This window comes from Lepus europaeus, chromosome 21 (genome assembly GCF_033115175.1).
Source record: "Lepus europaeus isolate LE1 chromosome 21, mLepTim1.pri, whole genome shotgun sequence".
Lineage (NCBI taxonomy): Eukaryota > Metazoa > Chordata > Mammalia > Lagomorpha > Leporidae > Lepus > Lepus europaeus.
Genome location: NC_084847.1, coordinates 55,529,040 through 55,549,228, shown reverse-complemented (window position 1 = coordinate 55,549,228; position 20,189 = coordinate 55,529,040). Strand labels below are relative to the sequence as shown.

Below are 20,189 nucleotides of genomic sequence, written 5' to 3'. Positions count from 1 at the left end.
GCCGTTGGTTCACCCTCCAATGGCCGCCGCGGTTGGTGCGCTGCAGCCGGCGCACCGCGCTGATCCAATGGCAGGAGCCAGGTGCTTCTCCTGGTCTCCCATGCGGGTGCAGGACCCAAGGACTTGGGCCATCCTCCACTGCACTCCCTGGCCACAGCAGAGAGCTGGCCTGGAAGAGGGGCAACCGGGACAGAATCCGGTGCCCTGACCGGGACTAGAACCCAGTGTGCTGGCGCTGCAAGGCGGAGAATTAGCCTAGTGAGCCGTGGCGCCGGCCTGGATTTTTTACATGCAATAAGATGTTATCTGCACGTAGAGATAGCTTTATGTTTGTCTTTCAAATCTGGATGCCTTTTATTTCTTTCTCCTGACTAACTGCCTGGCTGTAACCTCCAATACAGTTCTAGGCAGAAGTCACCAGGGGCTCGCTCTGTGGTGCGGCGGGTTGATCCCTTGCCTGTAATGCTGGCATCCCATACTGGACCTCCAGTTTGAGTCCTGGCTGTTCCACTTGCGATCCAGCTTCCTGCTCACGCTCCTGGGAAGGTGGAAGATAATCCAAGGGCTTGGGCCCCTGCACCGACATGGAAACCCGGATGGGGTCCTAGCTTTGGCCTGACCCAGACCTGGCTGTTGTGGCCATTTGGGGAGTGAACCAGTGGATGGGTGATTTCTCCCCCTGCACTACATCTTTCAAATAAATAAAATTTTTTTTTGAAAGAGTAGAAGTGTGGCCTTTGTTGTGGTGTGGCAGGTAAAGCCACCACCTGCGATGCTAGCTTCCATGTGGGCACCAGTTCATGTCCCAGCTGCTCCACTTCTGATCCAACACCCTGCTGATGGCAGCAGAAGATGGCCCAGGTGTTTGGGCTCCTGCACCCACCTGGGAGACCCGGAAGAAGCTCCTGGCTCCTGGCTTCAGCCTGGCCCAGCCCTGGCTGTTGCAGCCATTTGGGGGTGAACCAGTGGACAGCAGATTTCTGTCTCCCCCTCTCTCTGCTTCATTTCAAATAAATAAATAAATCTAAAAACAAAGTGACAGAATCCACTGTTCTTATTGAGATTCATCTACTTTTCTTTAAAGAGTCGATTCTCATTGTGGCAAACCCTTGGCTCATGTCTGAGTTCTCCCATCCAAGTGCTATCCCGGCCCGACCCTGCTTAGCTTCCGAGAGCACACGAGCTTGGGCACGCTCAGGGTGGTACGGCTGTTCTGTAGCTCTGAAGAGGCCTGTGTGCTTGAGGCTTTCCCTTCTCGAACTGTTTCTCCTCGTTCCCGTGTTCACACAATTCATTACATTGTAGGTGTATGTAATTTAATCTGCATTTTCAAAAAATATTTATTTATTAGTTTGAAAGGCAGAATGAAAGAGAGACAGAGAGAGGGAGACAGAGAGATCTTCTATCCGCGGGTTCACTCCCCAGATGGCCGCAATGGTCATCGCTGGGCCAGGCTGAAGCCAGGAGCCAGGAGCTTCCTCTGGGTCTCCCACACAGGTGCAGGGGCCCAAGCACTTGGGCCATCCTCCACTGCTTTCCCAGGTCTGTTAGCAGGGAGCTGGATCCGAAGTGGAGCGGCCAAGGCTCACTGGTGCGCAAAAGGGCTGCTGGCCACTGCACCACGACTCTGGCCCCTGTATCACTGAATTCTTTTTAACAGTGGCTGTTTGACAACTGGCCTGCAAAACTCCTAAGATTTAACAAGTGGCTTTCACACCAGCCGCGGTGCCCGGCGTCAGGGACCTCCTGGATGCTGCCGGTCTTCAGAGCACACACAGACCTGCGGGGGTGCGGCTCCTCCCACACTAAGCCCACTCCCTACCCCTGCGGGTCCAGGCCTCAGCCACTGCCAGCAGAGACCAAGCTCTCTGCTACCAGCAGGGACCAAGCCGTCCCCGAGCCGGCGTGGTGTGGAGCAGAACTCGGAAAGGGCCGAGCACGTGTGAGCAGAGCTGTGAGGACGCCGGTGCGTACGGCTTCTTCTCTTTGGGATCTAACGTGGGACAGTGCCCAGGGCTGTTTTCTGAGTCCAGCGGAATCTGGGTTATTTTGTGAACACCCTGACTGGCGGCTGGCGCCCGTGGCTCAACAGGCTAATCCTCTGCCTGCGGCGGGCCAGATTCTGTCCTGGTTGCTCCTCTTCCAGTCCAGCTCTCTGCTGTGGCCCAGGAGTGCAGTGGAGGATGGCCCAAGTGCTTGGGCCCCTGCACCCCATGGGAGACCAGGAGGAAGCCCCTGGCTCCTGGCTTTGGATCAGCGTGGTGTGCCAGCCACAGCGGCCATTGTGGGGTGAACCAACGGCAAAAGGAAGACCTTTCTCTCTGTCTCTCTCTCTCACTGTCCACTCTGCCTGTCAAAAAAAGAAAAGAAAAAAAAAAAAAAAGAAAAAGAAAACCCTGCCTGGGAGCCTTCGAGAGAAGTGCTGGGCAAAGGTACAACCAGCGGCAGCGGGTGGGTGATGGGCTGAGGTTTCTATTAAACACTCACCCAGGAATGTGCACCTTATCCCTTGCTCCGTGAAAGCGGAAAAAAACAAGTCTTGTATTCCAACTTCAGGGCTTGCTCAAATCCTAACAAAACCTGCTTTGTGACTGAGGTCTGACGTGTTGTTGGGGTGCACCTTAATTAGGATTAATCACCCCGTAGATTATGAGGCACCGCGTTGGTTGGACCGGCACTGCTACAGCAGGCAGCCGGGGATCTCCAGTGCACAGCACGAGCGCGCCTCGGCTTCCGTGAGCTCAAAGTCCGGAGGCTGGGGTGGAAGCACAACCAGGCAGCCGCGTGGCTTCTCCTTAGACCTTTGCCTCGCTTCTCTTCCCCACACAGCCGTCAACAGAAAGCTGCAGGCATTGGCTTGCCTCAATTGCTCAACGCATGTCCCCTGGGCGTTGTGGGTTCACCCAGCAGCTGGCAATCAGAATGGGTTCTGGGGGGAGTACAGAGAATTGGGGAGGCCCCTCTGCTACCAGCTGGGAAAGTCACATCAGTTCCTTATGCATACCCTTAGGCTTCTGGCAGAAAAGTCTGGCATTTCCCCCAGCACCCCCCGGGGCATCTGAGCACTTATGTGCCTAGAAAGTGCTTCTTCTGATGCTTCTGCTTGGACCTGGCCTCACCTCACCCTGCGTAGGGGGGAGCTGCTCCACCCCAGCACCCAGCACCAAGAGCAGGCCCCATTTCCCTTGAGAATACCTCCTGCAAGCCAGGCCCTGTGCCAGCTCCTAGCCACTGGGGGCCACCAGGGAGCTTAGGGTCAGGCCACGCCCGTCACTTTTCCTGGGCACTGGGGAGGAGTCTTGTCCATGAAGTCACAACTTCAGGTGACACTTGACAGGTGCAGCCTGCCAGGTAGACAAGAGGGCACAGGAAGGGCTCCCCTGGCAGAAGGAACAGCTTGAGCTCAGCTGACTCAGTGGGGTGACCAGGGAGAGGAATTCTGTGTTTGCTTGCTGTTTGGATGTGCAGGTCAACCTAAGGCTCTAACAAGTAAAAGTGGCACAAGACAAAATAAAAGGCATTTCTTCCATGCTATCGAATATTGAGAAAAAAATCAGGATGGATCACGCATGATCATATTTTCTTGTATTTTTAAATTTAAAATAATACCCCATGTGAAGAGATAGATAGGTCTGGGCCTCTGAATTTACAAGGCCTAAAGCCCACCAGATTATTATCAAGCCCCTTCTATCAGGTTCTATTTGCCTCTCAATCAGAAAACTTAATTGTAGCTTAGACAGCACCTTTCTTAGCTCCTCTAATAATGACTCTGTCCTTTGTTCTAGGCCCTGTCTAGTGCACTTGGGCCTCATTCCTTTGTAATCATAACCTCTACTCTACCACCAATGGCTCTACTCCCAACCTGTGTGTACTGATGGTCCTCTTCCCCACTTAATGCTGTATAATTGTTCAAACCTGGTAAATGCCACTCTTAGGATCATTGGTTACTATCCTCACTCTGTCTTTTATGACCTTGTCTAAATATGATTGGAGTCGGCAAACTTGGAAGGCTTCCATAGCCTTGGCAACTCATGACGACAGCCTAGGATGGTTACTGGCGCCATAAACTAGAGTGTCAATTTGTTGGGTCAACAACAGGAGCCACTGTGCACTTGCTCCTCATGTGGGATCTCTGTCCTTAATGTGCTGTACATTGTGATTTAATGCTATAACTAGTACTCAAACAGTATGTTTCACTTTGTGTTTCTATGTGGGTGCAAACTGTTGAAATCTTTATACTAAATTGATCTTCTGTATATAAAGAGAATTGAAAATGAATCTTGATGCAAATGGAAGGGGAGAGGGAGCGGGAGGGAGGAGGGTTGCGGGTGGGAGGGAAGTTATTGGGGGGGGGGGAAGCCATTGTAATCCATAAGCTGTACACTGGAAATTTATATTCATTAAATAAAAGTAAAAAAAAAAAAAAGATAAAAAAAAAAAAATAGTCATGTGCATTACCTGCTGTCTACGCACGCCTCTGTCTGCAGGGGGCGCACCTGAGACCACCTTGCCGCCTTCAGGATGATGGGCGGGGCCTCCAGGGGGGATACGGACTGACCGTTGGCCGGCCGGGATGCCTATCACGGCGTCCCGCCCCCGCACTACGTCACATGACGCAGCCCATCATGGCGGCGGGATCGCGGCTGCCCGGGCCCGCGGCTCCGCAGGGCTGCTGCCGTTGCTGCTGTTGAGAGGCGGCGGCGGCGGCGCGGGCAGGCGGCGCGGGCGGGAAGGATGTTGTTTCTGCGGCCGGAGCGGCGGGTGCGGACCGGGAGCCGGGCTGAGGTTCGGCCGCAGCAGTGCGTGCTCCGAAGCAGCCGGCGCGGGTGCCGCTGAGGCGGCGTCGGGAGGCAGGACCGGCGGGCGGACCCTCGGAAGGCGACCCGCGCGCCGCGCCCGGGAGGCCGCGCGGTGGGCGAGATGCCGGGGCCGCCGCCGCCGCCGCTGCTGCTCCTCCTGCTGCTCGCCGGCGGTGGCCGAGCCGCGCCACTTCCGCAAACAGGTGCAGGTGAGCGGGCCCGCGGCGGCGGCGGCGGCGGGGACGGAGGCCCCGAGAGCGCGGGACTAGGGCGCTTTTCTGCCGCAGGGGCGTGGGGCCGGGGCCGGGGGGCGGGGGCGGGGACCCAGCCCTGCCCGGGTGGGCTGTGCGGCCGCGGGCCCCGGACCTGTTGCCCCGGAGGTCCTCCCGCCTGGGTCGGTGGGTGGGTGGGTGGCGCGGTCCTGCTTCCCTTCCCAGACCTCACCTGCCTCGGGTGCGTCGCTCACCGGCTGTGGTAAAACCCCGCGGCTTCGCCTGCATCACCCTTGACCGTGCACAGGCCTCGGAGAGCTGTGCCGAGTTCGCTCCCTGCAACTTGTCCTGCAGTTCTGTATATTGATTTTAGAACGCCGTGCTTTTTATTCGGAACGGGTCCCTGGGGAGGAGCGGGGAGCAGCTATAAATATTACTGTTTTATTTTTGACACACCAGCCTAAGGGTGATGGAGGTCCCTCGCCCGCTCCCCCTCCCCCCGTTTTCTCCATATCGTTTTCTTTTGAGGTTTATTTTCCTAAATACAGGTTCAACCCAAGAAAGCTTCCCAAGTTGAGTCTTTTTTTTTTTTTTTAAGGAAAAAAAAATCTAGGCTAACTGGGCATTACGGTTCGCTGCTTATCTTTGAAAATGGGGCAGAGATTGAAATTCCATAAATTCATAGCATTTTGTTGCTGGAAGAGACCTTAAAAAGAATGCATTCCAGGGTCTTCGTTTTGCAAGTTGAAGATACGGGGAACCCTTGGGGTCAGATGACCCACTGGGGGGGACCAGCTAAATTGTAGGTGGAGCTTGCAGTCTCCTGGTTGAGTGATGGTTCGCCTTCAAGTCTCTTAACTGGTTTTGAAATGCTCTTGAGGCCAAGAGTTATTTTAGAGTAGTTTTAATTGGGTGCAGAATGTGGGAGTATCTCCAATACACTTTTTTTTTTTTAAAACAAATCTCCAGTGAGAGCCTGGTGTAATTATTTCCCGAGCTCCGTTGAGTCCCCTTACCTGGCTGCCGAGGCTTGAGATTCAGTTAAGGTGAATTCTGTGTCCTGATGCGGGAGATAAGAAGAGTGGTTGCTGTTAGATGTGCACAGGGAGCCCGGCTAAGAGTCCCAGAGAGACCGGGAGGTTATGAAAGACGGTGTGGAATGATGGGAAGCCCGGCATTTCAGGCTGCTGGTACTGACGTTGAACATCGGCACCGGAGGAGCACAGTGGAGAAAGAGTGTTTCTGTGGAGGGCATCTGAGAAGTTTCTAGATTGACTGCACTTCTTTTGCCGTTTTATGGAGGCCTGGATTATCGACACTGCGTTTTGTTGGGGTGTTGTCAATGAGGAAAATGAGCCGGTCAGTAAAAGATCTTGCGTAAGTCCTGAGCTAATTTGCAGCAACTTCCGCAGATTTCCCTTTCAAATGCTGATCCTCCGGGGGCAGGTGTGTGTGGTTAGACAGGCGGCACGGGAGTCACGGGTACCTGGGGATCGATTCCGGTGGAGAAGGTGCACAGTTCTGGATTCGGGGTTTGTCTTTGCATCCAGATGACATGCTGAGGCCTGGTAACCGAGGTGGATCTCAGATTGATCCAGGTACCTTCGACCAAGAAGAATAAAGAAGCCTTTATTCTAACCTAATTAGTGAGCTCAGTGCCGTCTTTTGTGAACAGATAGGAAATGATGACAACATCACTGGAGCTCTGATGGTCCAGGGACCTGTACTCCACCCCAAGGCAGGGCTGGGCGTCTTCCGTAAGTACGGATCCCTCGCCAGTCTTGCCTCCTTGCCCTTCGTTTGCGTACTGTTCACGCTGTTCAGAGGATGCCTTCTTACCAAAAATGAAAAAAAAAAAAAAACCTTGAATTTTATCCTTTGCCAGCCTATTTGCATGAAGAAACAAGGCAGTTTTGATTAAAGTGCAGCTTTGAAGTGGGAGTCCACTTATCCAGGGTGTCTCCACCACCCAGCGAGTGGAGCGAGGTGTGTACGCGTGGAAGCGTCGTGAAGCCGAGCAGGTGCGGGCTGCCTTCTCCAGGTGGAACTTCACCCGGGGCCCCGTGGGCGCTGTGGGAGCAGAGCCCGTGACCGTCCCTCTCCCGGGGCCGTTCTCCTGGAGAATCTGTGTTTCTGTAAGGGCCCTCGTTGCTATGGAGACGGAGACTTCGCCGGTCCTCCTAAGGGCGCTTATGTAAAAGGAGAAAGTCCATGATTCCCACACACAGTTGGATCACCCCAGCGAGATGACGGCCCAGTCCCTTTCCTGGTCATTCTCGCCTGCCGGGACACCTCGGTGCCTGTTGGGAGAGCCTCCGGTCCGCTCAAATCGGGACGCGGAGTGGAGCCGGGTCTCGTAGGTGCCTCTGTGAACGCGCTCCTTACTGTGGGACAGTGGTTAGACCTGGTCGCCCGCCTCCATTGTTCTGTGATGTACGAGGTCACGGAGCACAGAGAAGGCTTTTAGCAGCTCCAGCTAGAGGCCCCCATGGAAGGCAGGGAGGCCGGTGGGACCCGGCTCCCGATTCAGCGGCAGCCCAGGAGACCCGGGCTCTCCCTTTAGATCAAACATACTTGCATCTCGAAAAGGAAGTGCTTTCCCGAGTGTGAATTTTTGTGGTTGTTTTAACAGCTTCTGAGACGTAAGGATTATTTTCAGCAGGTTCTTTGACGATTTATGGCTGTACGGTTTGATTTGATTTAGTTGAAGGTGGGGATGGCTGTAATGGGCTATTTGCTTGATGCCACTTTTGCCTCCACTAAATACGCTCATTTGCCCGGGAAGAGGAAGTCTGTCCAGTTTTGTAGCCCTCAGCGTTGAAGTTACCAGATGCCTACAGTTTCGCTGATACCAGTATGCGCTTCCCTTGGAATTTAGAGTCCTTGGGTCCTCCTGTCTGTCCCCTGTGGGCTGTGTCATTTAGATAAAGGGCGGGTGCAATTAAGGAAAATAAAAAAAGACACCGTTTTAAGTAAGGAATGCTCAGAGCTCTGGAACAGTCCTTGCAGACGGACATGGAAGCAGAGTCCCAGCTTTTTTGTCTGCTTGAGGGTAAAACTCAAGACTGATCACGGAACCTGGGCTGGGGGGTGAGACCCTCCCCTGCCATGCAGTGGCTTGCAGGCCTGGGCCGGCCGCTGGCCTCTGCTGGCTCCGTAGGCTGTGGCTGTCACCGGGGATGATGAGAGCAGCTGCCTGAAGAGGTGTCGGGAAGATGGGGCCGGGTCGCTGCGCCCCGCCACTCGGCCACGCAGGTTTCTACATTGCCTTAGATTTCACAGTGAGCTTGGCGGGTTACCGTGGAGTTGGCAAACGGTAGGTGGTGTGAGTGGCAGCCGCTTAACAGGTAATGCTTAAGAATTTACTGGGTTTAAGCGAACCTCTGTTGCTCAGAATAGCTTGTGGTGTGATGGGTGGTGTTCTGGCTTGTTTCGACATGATGGGCAAGGGGACACTGATGGCCTGATAGGCTCACATCACTTCTGTGTGATCCATAAGTGGGTTCTCTACCGTGTGGACATTTGTGGGGTTGGGGACTCTGCGAGAGTTTTAGGGCGATCTGGATTAGTCTGCTTTTATGTAACAAACCTGTTTTTAAACTTCAAGATGACTAAAGCTCTTGCGTGTGGAACAATTGCTGGTTTTAATTTATTTAAAGGAACCATGAGCAATCGTAAGCTTCCTGGATTGCAAACACAGTTGCGCATTTGGGTGAAGTGTCCCTGAAGGCAGCACGTTGAGCCCAGCTGCGGGAAGACAAGCCTGGGGCCGGTAGACCCCCGTGGACAGTGGCGACGGCTGGTCTTTCTCCCTGCCCTCTCCCTTTTAAATAAAATCGAGCACCTCTGCAGTCTACTAGCTATGTTTTACTCGTAGATATATTACAGAAAGGAGAAGCTGGACACACATTTCCTGTCTGGAATATAATGCTGCACTTGAGTTAGTTTTTATTTAATTTTAAAAAAGGTTTATTTATTTGAAAGGCAGAGAGAGAGGAGAGCAAGCAAGAACACGAGCCCTTTTATCAGCTGGTTCACTCCCCAAGTGGCTGCAACAGCCAGGGCTGGGCTAGGCTGAAGCCAGCAGCTGGGAAATCCGTCCAGGTCTCCCACGTGGGTGGCAGGGACCCAAGTACGTGGGCCATCATCATCTGCTTTCCCAGGTGCATTAGTAGGAACCTGGGTATCAGAAGCAGAGCAGCTGGGACTGGAACTGGCACTCCGAGAGGGACGCCAGCATCTGCGGTGGGGCTGAACCCACTGGGCCACAAAGCTGGCCCCTTAGCGTGGTTTTTAGATTTGATTTGTACCTTTGCTTTGAGTCTTCATGGGGAAGATACTGTTTCATAAGAAAGCCAGCCCAGATAAGATAAAGTCAGCGTGTGCGCAAAATACTGACGCGTTTCAAAGTGGCGGCAGATGGCTTGTTGGTCAGGCCTTGGCCCTGCAGTTGTTTGCTGTGAAAACCAGGCGTATCAGAAAAATAGCCTCAGCATTTAAGAAACAGTTATTTTTTTTTTAATTGCAAAGCTTATCACGGCACAGCATTTCCAAAGCCCATACGGTTTGAGATGCAGAAGTCCCAGGGGCCTGAAACCACAGCATGAGAAGCGCCCATCCTTCCCTGTCCCTCCTGGTCTCGGCCATTTCTCCTCCCCAGCTGCAGGAGTGACCCATACTCTTGCCCTCCTGAGCGTGCGTGGGCACGGCAGACGTTACCTGTGGTTGGATGATTTGGCAGGTACCGCATTTTAGTGTGTGTGCTTGTTTTTCTGTTTTGAGTTCTTAAGTTACTGTCCCCTCAAGTAGATGTGCCAGAACCCTGTGCTATGGCTAACCTGGTCCCTGGCTCCCTGCATCTGATTCTAGCTCTTCAAAGGAGGGCATGGCCTCCAGGTGTCTGCTCCTGCCGCCACTCCCCACCTTCGTGGCACTTTCTTAAGGACTACATTGATCAGCTTACAGTTTGCAAAACATTGTGTGCAGGCCCCCACCTTTCATCTACAGTCTCCCTGTTACAGCAGCCTCTTTTGGGGGGGTGCGGGAGGTGTGTCTTCCATCTGCTGGTTTACTCCCCAGATGGCTGCAACAGCTGCAGCTGGGCCAATCCGAAGCCAGGAGCCAGGAGCTTCTTCCGGGTCTCCCATGTGGGTGCAGGGGCCCAAGGACTTGGACCGTCTTCCACTGCTTTTCCAGGCCATAGCAGAGAGCTGGATCGGAAGTGGAGCTGCCGGGCCTCAAACCAGCACCCGTATGGGATGCCGGCACTGCAGACGGCAGCTTTACCCATTACGCTACAGTTTTAGCACCTTGTTCTCTCTTTTTAATAAGGTTTATTTGAAAGGCAGAACATGGAGGAGGGGAGGAAGACACGTACCGATTGATCAATCCATCTTCCATTTTCCTGGCTGCAGCAGTGAGGTCTGAGTCAGACCAAAGCTGGGAGTCAGGAACTCCATTCTGGTCTCCCACATGAATAGCAGGGACCCAAGTACTTGCATCATCTTCCGATGCCTTGTTAGGTGCAGTAGCAGGAAGCTGCATCAGAAATAGAGCAGCCAGGACTTGAACTAGCATTCTTTTTTTTTTTTGACAGAGTGGATAGTGAGAGAGACAGAGAGAAAGGTCTTCCTTTTTGCCGTTGGTTCACCCTCCAATGGCCGCCGCGGTAGCGCGCTGCGGCTGGCGCACCGCGCTGATCCGATGGCAGGAGCCAGGTGCTTCTCCTGGTCTCCCATGGGGTGCAGGGCCCAAGGACTTGAGCCATCCTCCACTGCACTCCCTGGCCACAGCAGAGAGCTGGCCTGGAAGAGGGGCAACCGGGACAGGATCGGTGCCCCGACCGGGACTAGAACCCGGTGTGCTGGCGCCGCAAGGCGGAGGATTAGCCTAGTGAGCCGCGGCGCCGGCCTGAACTAGCATTCTAATGTGGGATGTTGACATCACAAGCAGGGGCTTAATCTGTTGTGCTGTAACACTGGCCCCAGTGTGTTTTTAAAAATGGTCACTTATGCCGGCGCCGCGGCTCACTAGGCTAATCCTCCGCCTTGCGGCGCCGGCACACCAAGTTCTAGTCCCAGTCGGGGCACCGATCCTGTCCCGGTTGCCCCTCTTCCAGGCCAGCTCTCTGCTGTGGCCCGGGAGTGCAGTGGAGGATGGCCCAAGTGCTTGGGCCCTGCACCCCATGGGAGACCAGGAGAAGCACCTGGCTCCTGCCATCGGATCAGCGCGGTGCGCCGGCCACAGCACGCCTACCGCGGCGGCCATTGGAGGGTGAACCAATGGCAAAAGGAAGACCTTTCTCTCTGTCTCTCTCTTACTGTCCACTCTGCCTGTCCAAAAAAAAAAAAGTCACTTATTTTTATCTGTTTGAAAGACAGACATATGGACACACACAACACACACACACACACCCCTTCCATCTGCTGGTTTACTCCCTAAATGCCCTCAAGAGCCAGGCCTACACCAGACCCAGAGCCAGGAGCCAGGAACTCCATCCAGATCTCCCACATGGGTGGCAGGGGCCCCAGCACTTGGGCCATCATCTCTGCCTCCCAGGATGCATTAACATGAGCTGGTTCAGAAGCAGAGCTGGCAGGACTGGAACCAGCACCCCGATGTAGGGTGCGGGCATTGGCTGAACCCCTGTGCTGCCACATTGCTTCCCTCCCGCTGAGCTCCCTGTCCTGGCCCAGGCCCTGGAGATGGCCGCCCTTCACGAGCTCTAGAGCACTTACCTGTGGAACAGAGTGTTCCCTGGGGTGTGTAACAGGTTTTCGTTTATTCTCATGTCGTCATTTTGAAAGCATGACTTATGTGACTTTGACGTAAAGAATATGGTGGAACACTAACACATTTTTATGGGTTATAAATAAGTAAATTACAAGAAAATTATGGATAGACTGTGTGTTCCAAAGGTTTGGAGTCATCGTGCCTGACCTCTCATGCGTACTTGGCAAGCAGCACTCCTCACCATTGTTTCTTGACGTCTGCTCTCTCCACCAGGACCACAAGGACTGTGCCTCATGGCTGTGGTATTTTTAGTGTTTGCCTGGTGCCGGTGTGAAAGGTTATAGACGCTCAGCCAGAGCGTGTAAGTGAGGGTGATGGAGATGGTGTGGGAGAGCAAAGTTCAATAAAATGTCACACCTGTGTGTGTGTGTGTGTGTGTGTGGAGGGAGAGGGCATGAGTTTAGAGCCTCTTGTTCTCCTCAGACTCCATTTTCCATCCAGCCACAGGCCTTCCCCCGGAACAAGGCAGTTTGCAGGATTTAAAACCAGATAATAGGGGCCAGCGCCGTGGCATAGCAGCTAGAGCTGCTGCCTGCAGTGCTGGCATCCCATATGGGTGCCGGTTTGAGTCCCGGCTGCTTCACTTCCGATCCAGCTCTCTGCTGTGGCCTGGGAAAGCAGTAGAAGATGGCCCAAGTCCTTGGGCCCCTGCAACAACGTGGGAGACCTGGAAGAAGTTCTTGGCTCCTGGCTTCGGATTGGTACAGCTCTGGCCATTGCAGCTAATTGGGGAGTGAACCAGCGGATGGAAGACCTCTCTCTCTGCCTCTCCTTCTCTCTCTCTCTGTAACTCTGACTTTCAAATAAATAAGTACATCTTTAAAAAAGAAAACCAGATACTCACTTTTTCTTCTGGGCAGATTGTAGACTCACACACAAGTTGCGGAGATGGAGCGGGGAGTTCCTGTGCAGCTGTCTCCAGTTCTCCCTGTTACCATCTCATGTGAGTGCCGGGCGCTGGTCACGCCTGAGAAGCCTGCGTGCGTCCCCAGCTCACGCGCTTGTGTCGTGCAGAGCCCCTCGGCATCTCCAGTGCCGCCGTCCTCTGCCAGGGAGCGCGTGCTGTTAGTTGTCAGCGTCTCCTTCGGTGCCTCCGATCTGCCCGACTTTGATCCCCCTGACGGTTTCGGGGTGCTCAGATCAGGAGTTCGCAGACTGACCCGCAGCGAGGGTTTTCTCACGATTGGACGATGGCATGGGCTTGGGGAGGAAGACCTTGCGGGCATGTTGAGGGGCTTTCTGCTGCCCCTCCATACGGGGCGTTGGCAGGGTCCGCTCCTGGGGGTGCCGAGTGACGCTCCCCTCCTTCAGGGGTGCTGTCTGTCCAGGTCATGTGGAGTTCTTCAGCAGGGGCGATTTCCTCTGCCAGTGACGTCTGAATTGCTGTTGTGTGCATGCGTGGAGGCCTAGGCTGTGGGTCGCAGTCCAACATTATGCTATTTATTTTGTGGTTCAGATTATCCCAGCTTTGGCCATTCCGAGCTCTTCGGTTGGCTCCGTGTGTCCTGATGACATACCCTCCACCCTCACCCCGTCACACTTCCTAACTTTCTGGCATTCTCATCTTGAATGCTCCCTGTCCCAGCCCTAGAATCACGCATTTCTCCTGGGAGCCCTGGTTCTCTTATTGAAGAATGATCCTGGAAACGAAGCTGGAGTTGCTTGGGGCTCCTGGGACGTTTTTGCAACAAGACTTTTAAAATTTTTTATTAAGATTTATTTTATTTATTTGAAAGACAGAGTTACAGAGAGAGGTTGAGACAGAGAGAGAGGTCTTCGATCTGCTGATTCACTCCCCAGGTGGCCGCAATGGCTGGAGCTGCACCGCCGATCCAAAGCCAGGAGCCAGAAGTCTCTTCCGGGTCTCCCATGTGGGTGCAGGGGCCCAAGCACTTGGGCCATCTTCTGCTTTCCCAGTCCATGGCAGAGAGCTGGATTGGAAGAGGAGCAGCCGGGACTAGAACCGGTGCCCATGTGGGATTCTGGCACCCCAGGCCAGGGCGTTAACCCCCTGCACCATAGCACCAACCCCGCGACAAGACTTTTGATCTCCTACCTACACCTGGTATTTGGTGTTGCGGGCTGTGATTTTGGAGAGACGAGGGGCTTCTTTGAGACGGATGAGCTACAAGGACTCTGCCCGTGTTTCCCCCTGCCACCCAGGCCGTGTAACACCTCCACGCATATTCCAGCTGCCATTTCAGTGATGCTGGGAGCGTCTTATTTCTCTTTTTAGAGCTCTGGGTGTCTGGAGGATGGGCTTGATTTGCTGTCTCCGGGAGCAGCCTTGTGAGATGTGAGGATTATTTTAGGAGCTCTTTCCACACTGGAAATGGTTGAAAGGGATTGCAGACAACTCAGATTGGCCGAGGTTCAGATAAAATGTCCTCCGTGGGTCTCTGGGGGAGCTTGGGGACTTGGGACGTGTTCTCGTCTGTCTGCCGATGCCGCCTGCGGAATTTCGTGTATGCACAGGCGTGACTACGACGGCTCCCCTGCCCCAGCAGCAACCATTTTTTAAATTCCTGATCCATCTTGTTTCACCTGCACCCTCCCCACTGTTTTGATGTGAATTCCAGCCGGGGACCAGTTCAGCTGGGAGTGCTTCGGGAGAATGTAAGGATGTCTGTGTAAAGCAGAATTGTAGGCCTCCACAGAAATGCAGGCTCGTCCCCTGTGTGGGTTCTGGAGGTGGCCCTGAAATCTGCATTTGCAGTGCTGTGCGGATGCCATCCCCCTCCCCTCATCACACGTTTCACTTTCTGTTAGATGCAGGCCTGGAAAAGAACATCTTAAAGCAACGTCAACAGCTGAGGCCTGAGGAGAGCCCCGTCCTGAGCACCACCAGTGCTGTGTGCGGGAGGTGCGCTTTAAACCTCAGCTCCTTCTCCGGGACTTGGTATAAGCAGTAGCCTCTTTACCTGTTATAAATAACCCGTGTGAACAGTCAGACTGTGAGCCGGGAGGCTGACACGTGCCAGCGCTGACTGAGAGCCTCGTGGCGTGGATGTGCCAGGCGTCAGCCCACCGCAGCCTGAGTCAGGAACTAGCTGGAGCAGGCGCCGTGCAAGGGTGTTTCCAGGCCCCCTGGGAGACGTGCACCCGATTCCTGACCCGGGCAGCGCCTTGCAGGGTTTTTCCTCCCAGTATGATGTCGTGTCATTAGCTTCTTGCTTTCAAAGAGCATTTATTTTTCTAAGCTTATTCATTGGGCTATTGCCTAGTGTGTGTAGATCAGTTTATATTTTTCAGTAGGTTTTATTTTTTAAGCTTTATTGGGTGTATTAATATATACAAAATATTCTTACAATGAGCAAGAGAAAGAGAACTGTCTTGGAGGCTGCTGCATTATAAAACTTACGTAAGCAATGAGTTTAAGAATATCATAGACTCTTTTCTTTTTTGGTAACCTATGCCTTGGGTAGGAGAAAAAGATTTTTTATAAGCTTCTATGAATTAAAAAAAAAAAAAGATTGGCTAATTTATTTGGAAGGCAGCAGCATTACAGAGACAGAGGAGAGAGAGATCATCTTCCATCCGCTGGTTCTCTCCTTAGATGGCCATAGTGACTGGGGCAAGGCCAGGAGCCAAGAATTTCATCTGGGTCTCCCATGTGGACACAGGGGCCCCAACACTTTGGCCATCTTCTGCTGATTTCTCATTAGCGGGGAGCTGGATAGGAAGTGAAACAGCTGGGATCGAACCCGTGCCCCTGTGGGATGCCATTGTCACAGGTGTTAGCTTAACCTGCTACACACAGCACTTGTCCTGCCATAGTGATTTTTGAAAGAGAAGTTGCCATTATTTAAAAGTGAAACCATTGTAATTGAAAATTTTTTTTAAAAGATTCATTTATTGGGGCTGGCACCGTGGCTCACTTGGTTAATCCTCCGCCTGCAACACCGGCATCCCATATGGGCACCGGGTTCTGGTCCCGGTTGCCCCTCTTCCAGGCCAGCTCTCTGCTGTGGCCCGGGAGTGCAGTGGAGGATGGCCCAGGTGCTTGGGCCCCTGTACCCACATGGGAGACCAGGAGGAAGCTCCTGGCTTTGGATCGGCGCAGCAAGCCGGATGTAGCAGCCATTTGGGGAGTGAACCAACGGAAGGAAGACTTTTCTCTCTCTCTCTGTCTCACTGTCTAACTCTGCCTGTCAAAAAAAAAAAAAAAAAAGATTTATTTATTTGAAAGTCAAAGTTACACAGAGAGAGGAGAGGCAGAAAGAAAGAGAGGTCTTCCTTCCGCTGGTTCACTCCCCAATTGGCTGCAACAGCAGGAACTGCGCTGATCCGAAGCCAGGAGCCAGGAGCTTCTTCCTGGTCTCCCATGCGGGTGCAGGGGCCCAAGGACTTGAACCATCTTCTGCTTTCCCAGGCCACAGCAGAGAGCTGGATCAGAAGTGGAGCAGCTGGGTCTGGAACCACCCATATGGGATGCCGGCGCTTCAGGCCAGGGCGTTAACCCGCTGTGCCACAGTGCTGGCCCCCATTGTAATTTAAATTTAAAAGGGTCATCCTAACCCATGTGTTTGTTGTACCACACAAGAGAAATATGCTGGCCAAGGCTACAGTTGCAACCTTTAATTATAGGAAGTAGCTCTAAGACAGCTCAGACCAGGAGGAGAGGAGGATGCGCTGGCAATCACCATGTGCATTTAAAATCCCCTTTGAACCAGCTAGCAGTTGTGCAATCTTGTAGTTTCAGGTTTTTCTACCAAAACCAAAGTGTAGTGATCTGTTTTGGCCTCTCAGAGTAGCTGCTAAATTTGAAGTATGTTTCACCCTGCAAATTCTTCCAGTACCCTCGGTTCCTTTGAGAAGGGAAAAATTCCGCTTGCTGTTCTGGCCTGGTGGTTGGCATTTGGACTGGGGTTCTCACTGGAGCAGGCCAGGGTGCTGTGGCGCAAAGCCCCTCTTGACTCTCCCCTGGGACTGTTGTTAAAATGCAATGCTCCGACGCCGACTGCCTGTGAGACACCAACAAACAGCACACTTAGCAGAATAGTCCCCCGAGAGCACAGGCACAGGCCCGCGGCAGCTGGCATCTGGACCCTGCGATTCAACTGTGTTTTCTTTAGTCTTTAATAAAAGACCTGATCATTGAGGCTGACCTTGTGGGTGCTAGGAGGAATCCTCCATGGAGCTAGAGAGCCCGGGGAAGTGAAGGCGGGATTCGGTCCTGCAGCGCCAGCCCAAGGCAGATGGAGTCTTGGAGTGGGACCCGGTGCCTGGCTGCCCTGCCCTGCAGGGAGAGGGCCCCTGGGAGTGCCAGGTGTATCCCTTCTCCTCCCTGTATTTGCTTCTCCTTAACTGTTGGAAACCATGTAGCATAAAATGAGTTCCAAGGAAACCGCAGTGTGAACTTGCGTTACAAGGCTAAACCCCCCCCACAAAAAAAAAAAACCCACAAAGCCATTGTTCTTTTTAATTTGTAAGAACAACTGTTGAGTTTCTGAGTCCTGTGAAATAAAGCCACGCCATTGACTTGGAGGTGATAGAAATGTTTCTGACTTTCAAGAAATGTAATCACAACCTCAGGAACGTTCGTTTGTGAACAGAGCAGATGTTGCAACCCCGCTGCGATGGATGTGCCTGTCCGGAAGCGCATGCTGGCTGGTGTGCTCCGGCAGTATCTGCACACGTGTGCCCCCGGTTCACGGGTGTGCCTTTTAAATTTTTTTTTTTTTTTTTGACAGGCAGAGTGGACAGTGAGAGAGAGAGACAGAGAGAAAGGTCTTCCTTTTGCCGTTGGTTCAACCCCAATGGCTGCTGTGGCCAGTGCGCTGCGGCCGGTGCACCACGCTGATCCGAAGCCAGGAGCCAGGTGCTTCTCCTGGTCTCCCATGGGGTGCAGGGCCCAAGCACTTGGGCCATCCTCCACTGCACTCCCTGGCCACAGCAGAGAGCTGGCCTGGAAGAGGGGCAATGGGACAGAATCCGGCGCCCCGACCACCAGGACTAGAACCCAGTGTGCCGGCGCCACAAGGCGGAGGATTAGCCTAGTGAGCCGCAGCGCCGGCTCGGGTGTGCCTTTTAAAAAGCGAGTGGAGCAGTGCACCAGTGCAGATGTCGCTGCCTGCCTGTGTCTGTGCCCCTCGCCCCTCCTCCCTCAGCTCCAGTCCCTTCCTGGCCCCTCTAGCCACCAAACCCCCCCCACCCCCAATGCCACCTCCTGTTTGCTCCTGTGTCCCTTCCCTTGCAGTGTGCAGTAGGTAGCCATTCAACGTATGCGCTTTCCCCACACGGCTTTATCCGGTTCTTGAGTGAGTGTCTTAGTGAATGGTCAGGAGTCGTCCCCAGGGTTCTGGTGACTGTGAATCCGTTTCTCTCCACAGCCCCGTTTAAACCGTGCTCCTCTGCCTGCTCTGCAGAGCCGTCTGCCCTTCCTGCTGGGCTCTGTCGCTTTCGCTCGAGCGTTGTCCCCTGCCTCCTTGGTCCTCTCTTCTTCCTCCTCCCTGCCACCCTCATGTCTGTTTTGTAAATTACAGTATTTGTCACACAGTGTGTAAGTCATTTACAGAGTTGAATAGTTTTTGGGGTCTTATAGTAAAACCAGTGAGCCTAGGACCCATGGGCCCCCCCCCCCCCCATCCATGCAGGCGACGTCCTGTGGCCGTTTCAGTCATGTTGCTACTGACAGATTTCCAGGGGCTTCCCTATCCCCAGTCTTTGACCACTATTAGATATGGAATTTCTATGAGGAAGAGACTTCTCACATCCACACACAGGGCTGGTTTTTTTTGTTTTTTTTTTTTCTGAAAGATTTATTTAATTGTTTGAGAGGCAAAATTACAGACAGAGGTCTTCCATCTCTTGGTTCACTCCCCAAATGGCCACCATGGCTGGAGCTGGGCTAATCTGAAGCCAGGAGCCAGAAACCCCATGGGTTCAGGGGCCCAAGCACTTGGCCCATCTTACACTGCTTTCCCAGGCACAGTAGCGGGGAGCTGGATCAGAAGTAGAGCATCCAGGACTCGAACTGGCACCCATATGTGATGCCGGCACTGCAGGCAGAGAGGCTTAACCCACTGTGCCACAGCGCCAGCCCCATGCAGTCTTCTTAACACAGGTGCTCAGGCTTCTTGAATGAATCTCTTATTTTTTATGGCTGCGGGTAGCGCCGTGGTGTTTGTGATGGTTATGTTTCTGGCTGCTGCTGTGTAGTGCTGGTGTCCGTATCGCTAGCTCGTCCCTGCTCCTCAGTAGGCACTAAATCCCTGTTGGTGTCGGACCGTCTGGCTTGGGACCCTCTGCCCTGACCTGGGCTTGGGAGGGTCTCTGGCTGCTGTTGAGAGGTCTGAAGCCCTGTGAAGTCTTTCCTGGGAAGCCTCTTTCCTCCTGCTTGGGAGGTTTGGAGACTTCCTCGATCTCTGTGTTCTCTGAAGCCGCAAAGCTGTGTGCTGGGGTGGGTCTTTCTAGCAGGCCCTTTGGAGTTCGACAGTCATCTGCCTTAGAGATGGAAAATGTCACACACGTGCACACACTTTTGGGGCAGAACTCCTCCCCTCGCGTTTCCTCTTTCCATCTAACATTTCTGTCTATTGAATATGGATTTCTTGGCCTAAATGTCACTTTTACTTGTGTTGGTCTCCCCTGGGTGACAGTGAGTATTGATCTGTGTGTGTCTGTTCTCCTGGGTGACAGTGAGTATTGGTCCGTGTGTCTCTGTTCTCCTGGGTCTCAGTGTCTCAGTGTTGGTCCGTGTGTGTCTGTTCTCCTGGGTGACAGTGTTGGTCCATGCGTCTCTGTTCTCCTGGGTGACAGTGAGTATTGGTCCGTGTGTCTCTGTTCTCCTGGGTCTCAGTGTCTCAGTGTTGGTCCGTGTGTGTCTGTTCTCCTGAGTGACAGTGTTGGTCTGTGTGTGTCTGTTCTCCTGGGTGACAGTGAGTATTGGTCCGTGTGTCTCTGTTCTCCTGGGTCTCAGTGTTGCTCCGTGTGTGTCTGTTCTCCTGAGTGACAGTGTTGGTCTGTGTGTGTCTGTTCTCCTGGGTGACATTGAGTATTGGTCTGTGTGTCTCTGTTCTCCTGGGTGACAGTGTTGGTCCGTGTGTCTCTGTTCTCCTGGGTGACAGTGAGTATTAGTATTGGTCCGTGTGTCTGTTCTCCTGGATGACAGATTCCCAAGGCTTCCCTGTCTCCTACTTTTTAAATAGTGTCTGTCTTCCCATGAATGTAATATCTCTTATTTCTGAAAATAGTAGTTACGGGTTTTTTCTTTTTAAAAACTCTGCATCATCCTTTCCTTCAAGTTCCTTTTTGTCTGTGTTAGTCACCGTGTATTTTTTTAAGGATTTATTCATTCATTTGAAAGAGTTACATTACAGAGAGGCAGAGGCAGAGAGAGAGGTAAGTCTTCCATTTGCTGGTTCACTCCCCAAATGACTGCAAC

At 53.1% G+C, this 20,189-nt stretch overlaps 1 protein-coding gene across 2 annotated transcripts in view; it reads left to right on the top strand.

Moving 5' to 3' along the window:
* Positions 1-4,729: 4,729 nt before the first annotated feature.
* LMTK2 (lemur tyrosine kinase 2) overlaps positions 4,730-20,189 on the top strand; it is an 89,454-nt gene continuing 73,994 nt past the window's right edge. The window contains exon 1 of one of the 2 annotated variants that reach the window (XM_062179689.1): positions 4,730-5,002. In XM_062179689.1, coding sequence (XP_062035673.1) covers positions 4,921-5,002 — 82 coding nt within the window. In that variant the 5' untranslated portion in view covers positions 4,730-4,920. Of the gene's footprint in view, positions 5,009-20,189 lie in introns of both variants that reach the window. The other variant, XM_062179688.1, reaches the window with a different exon arrangement.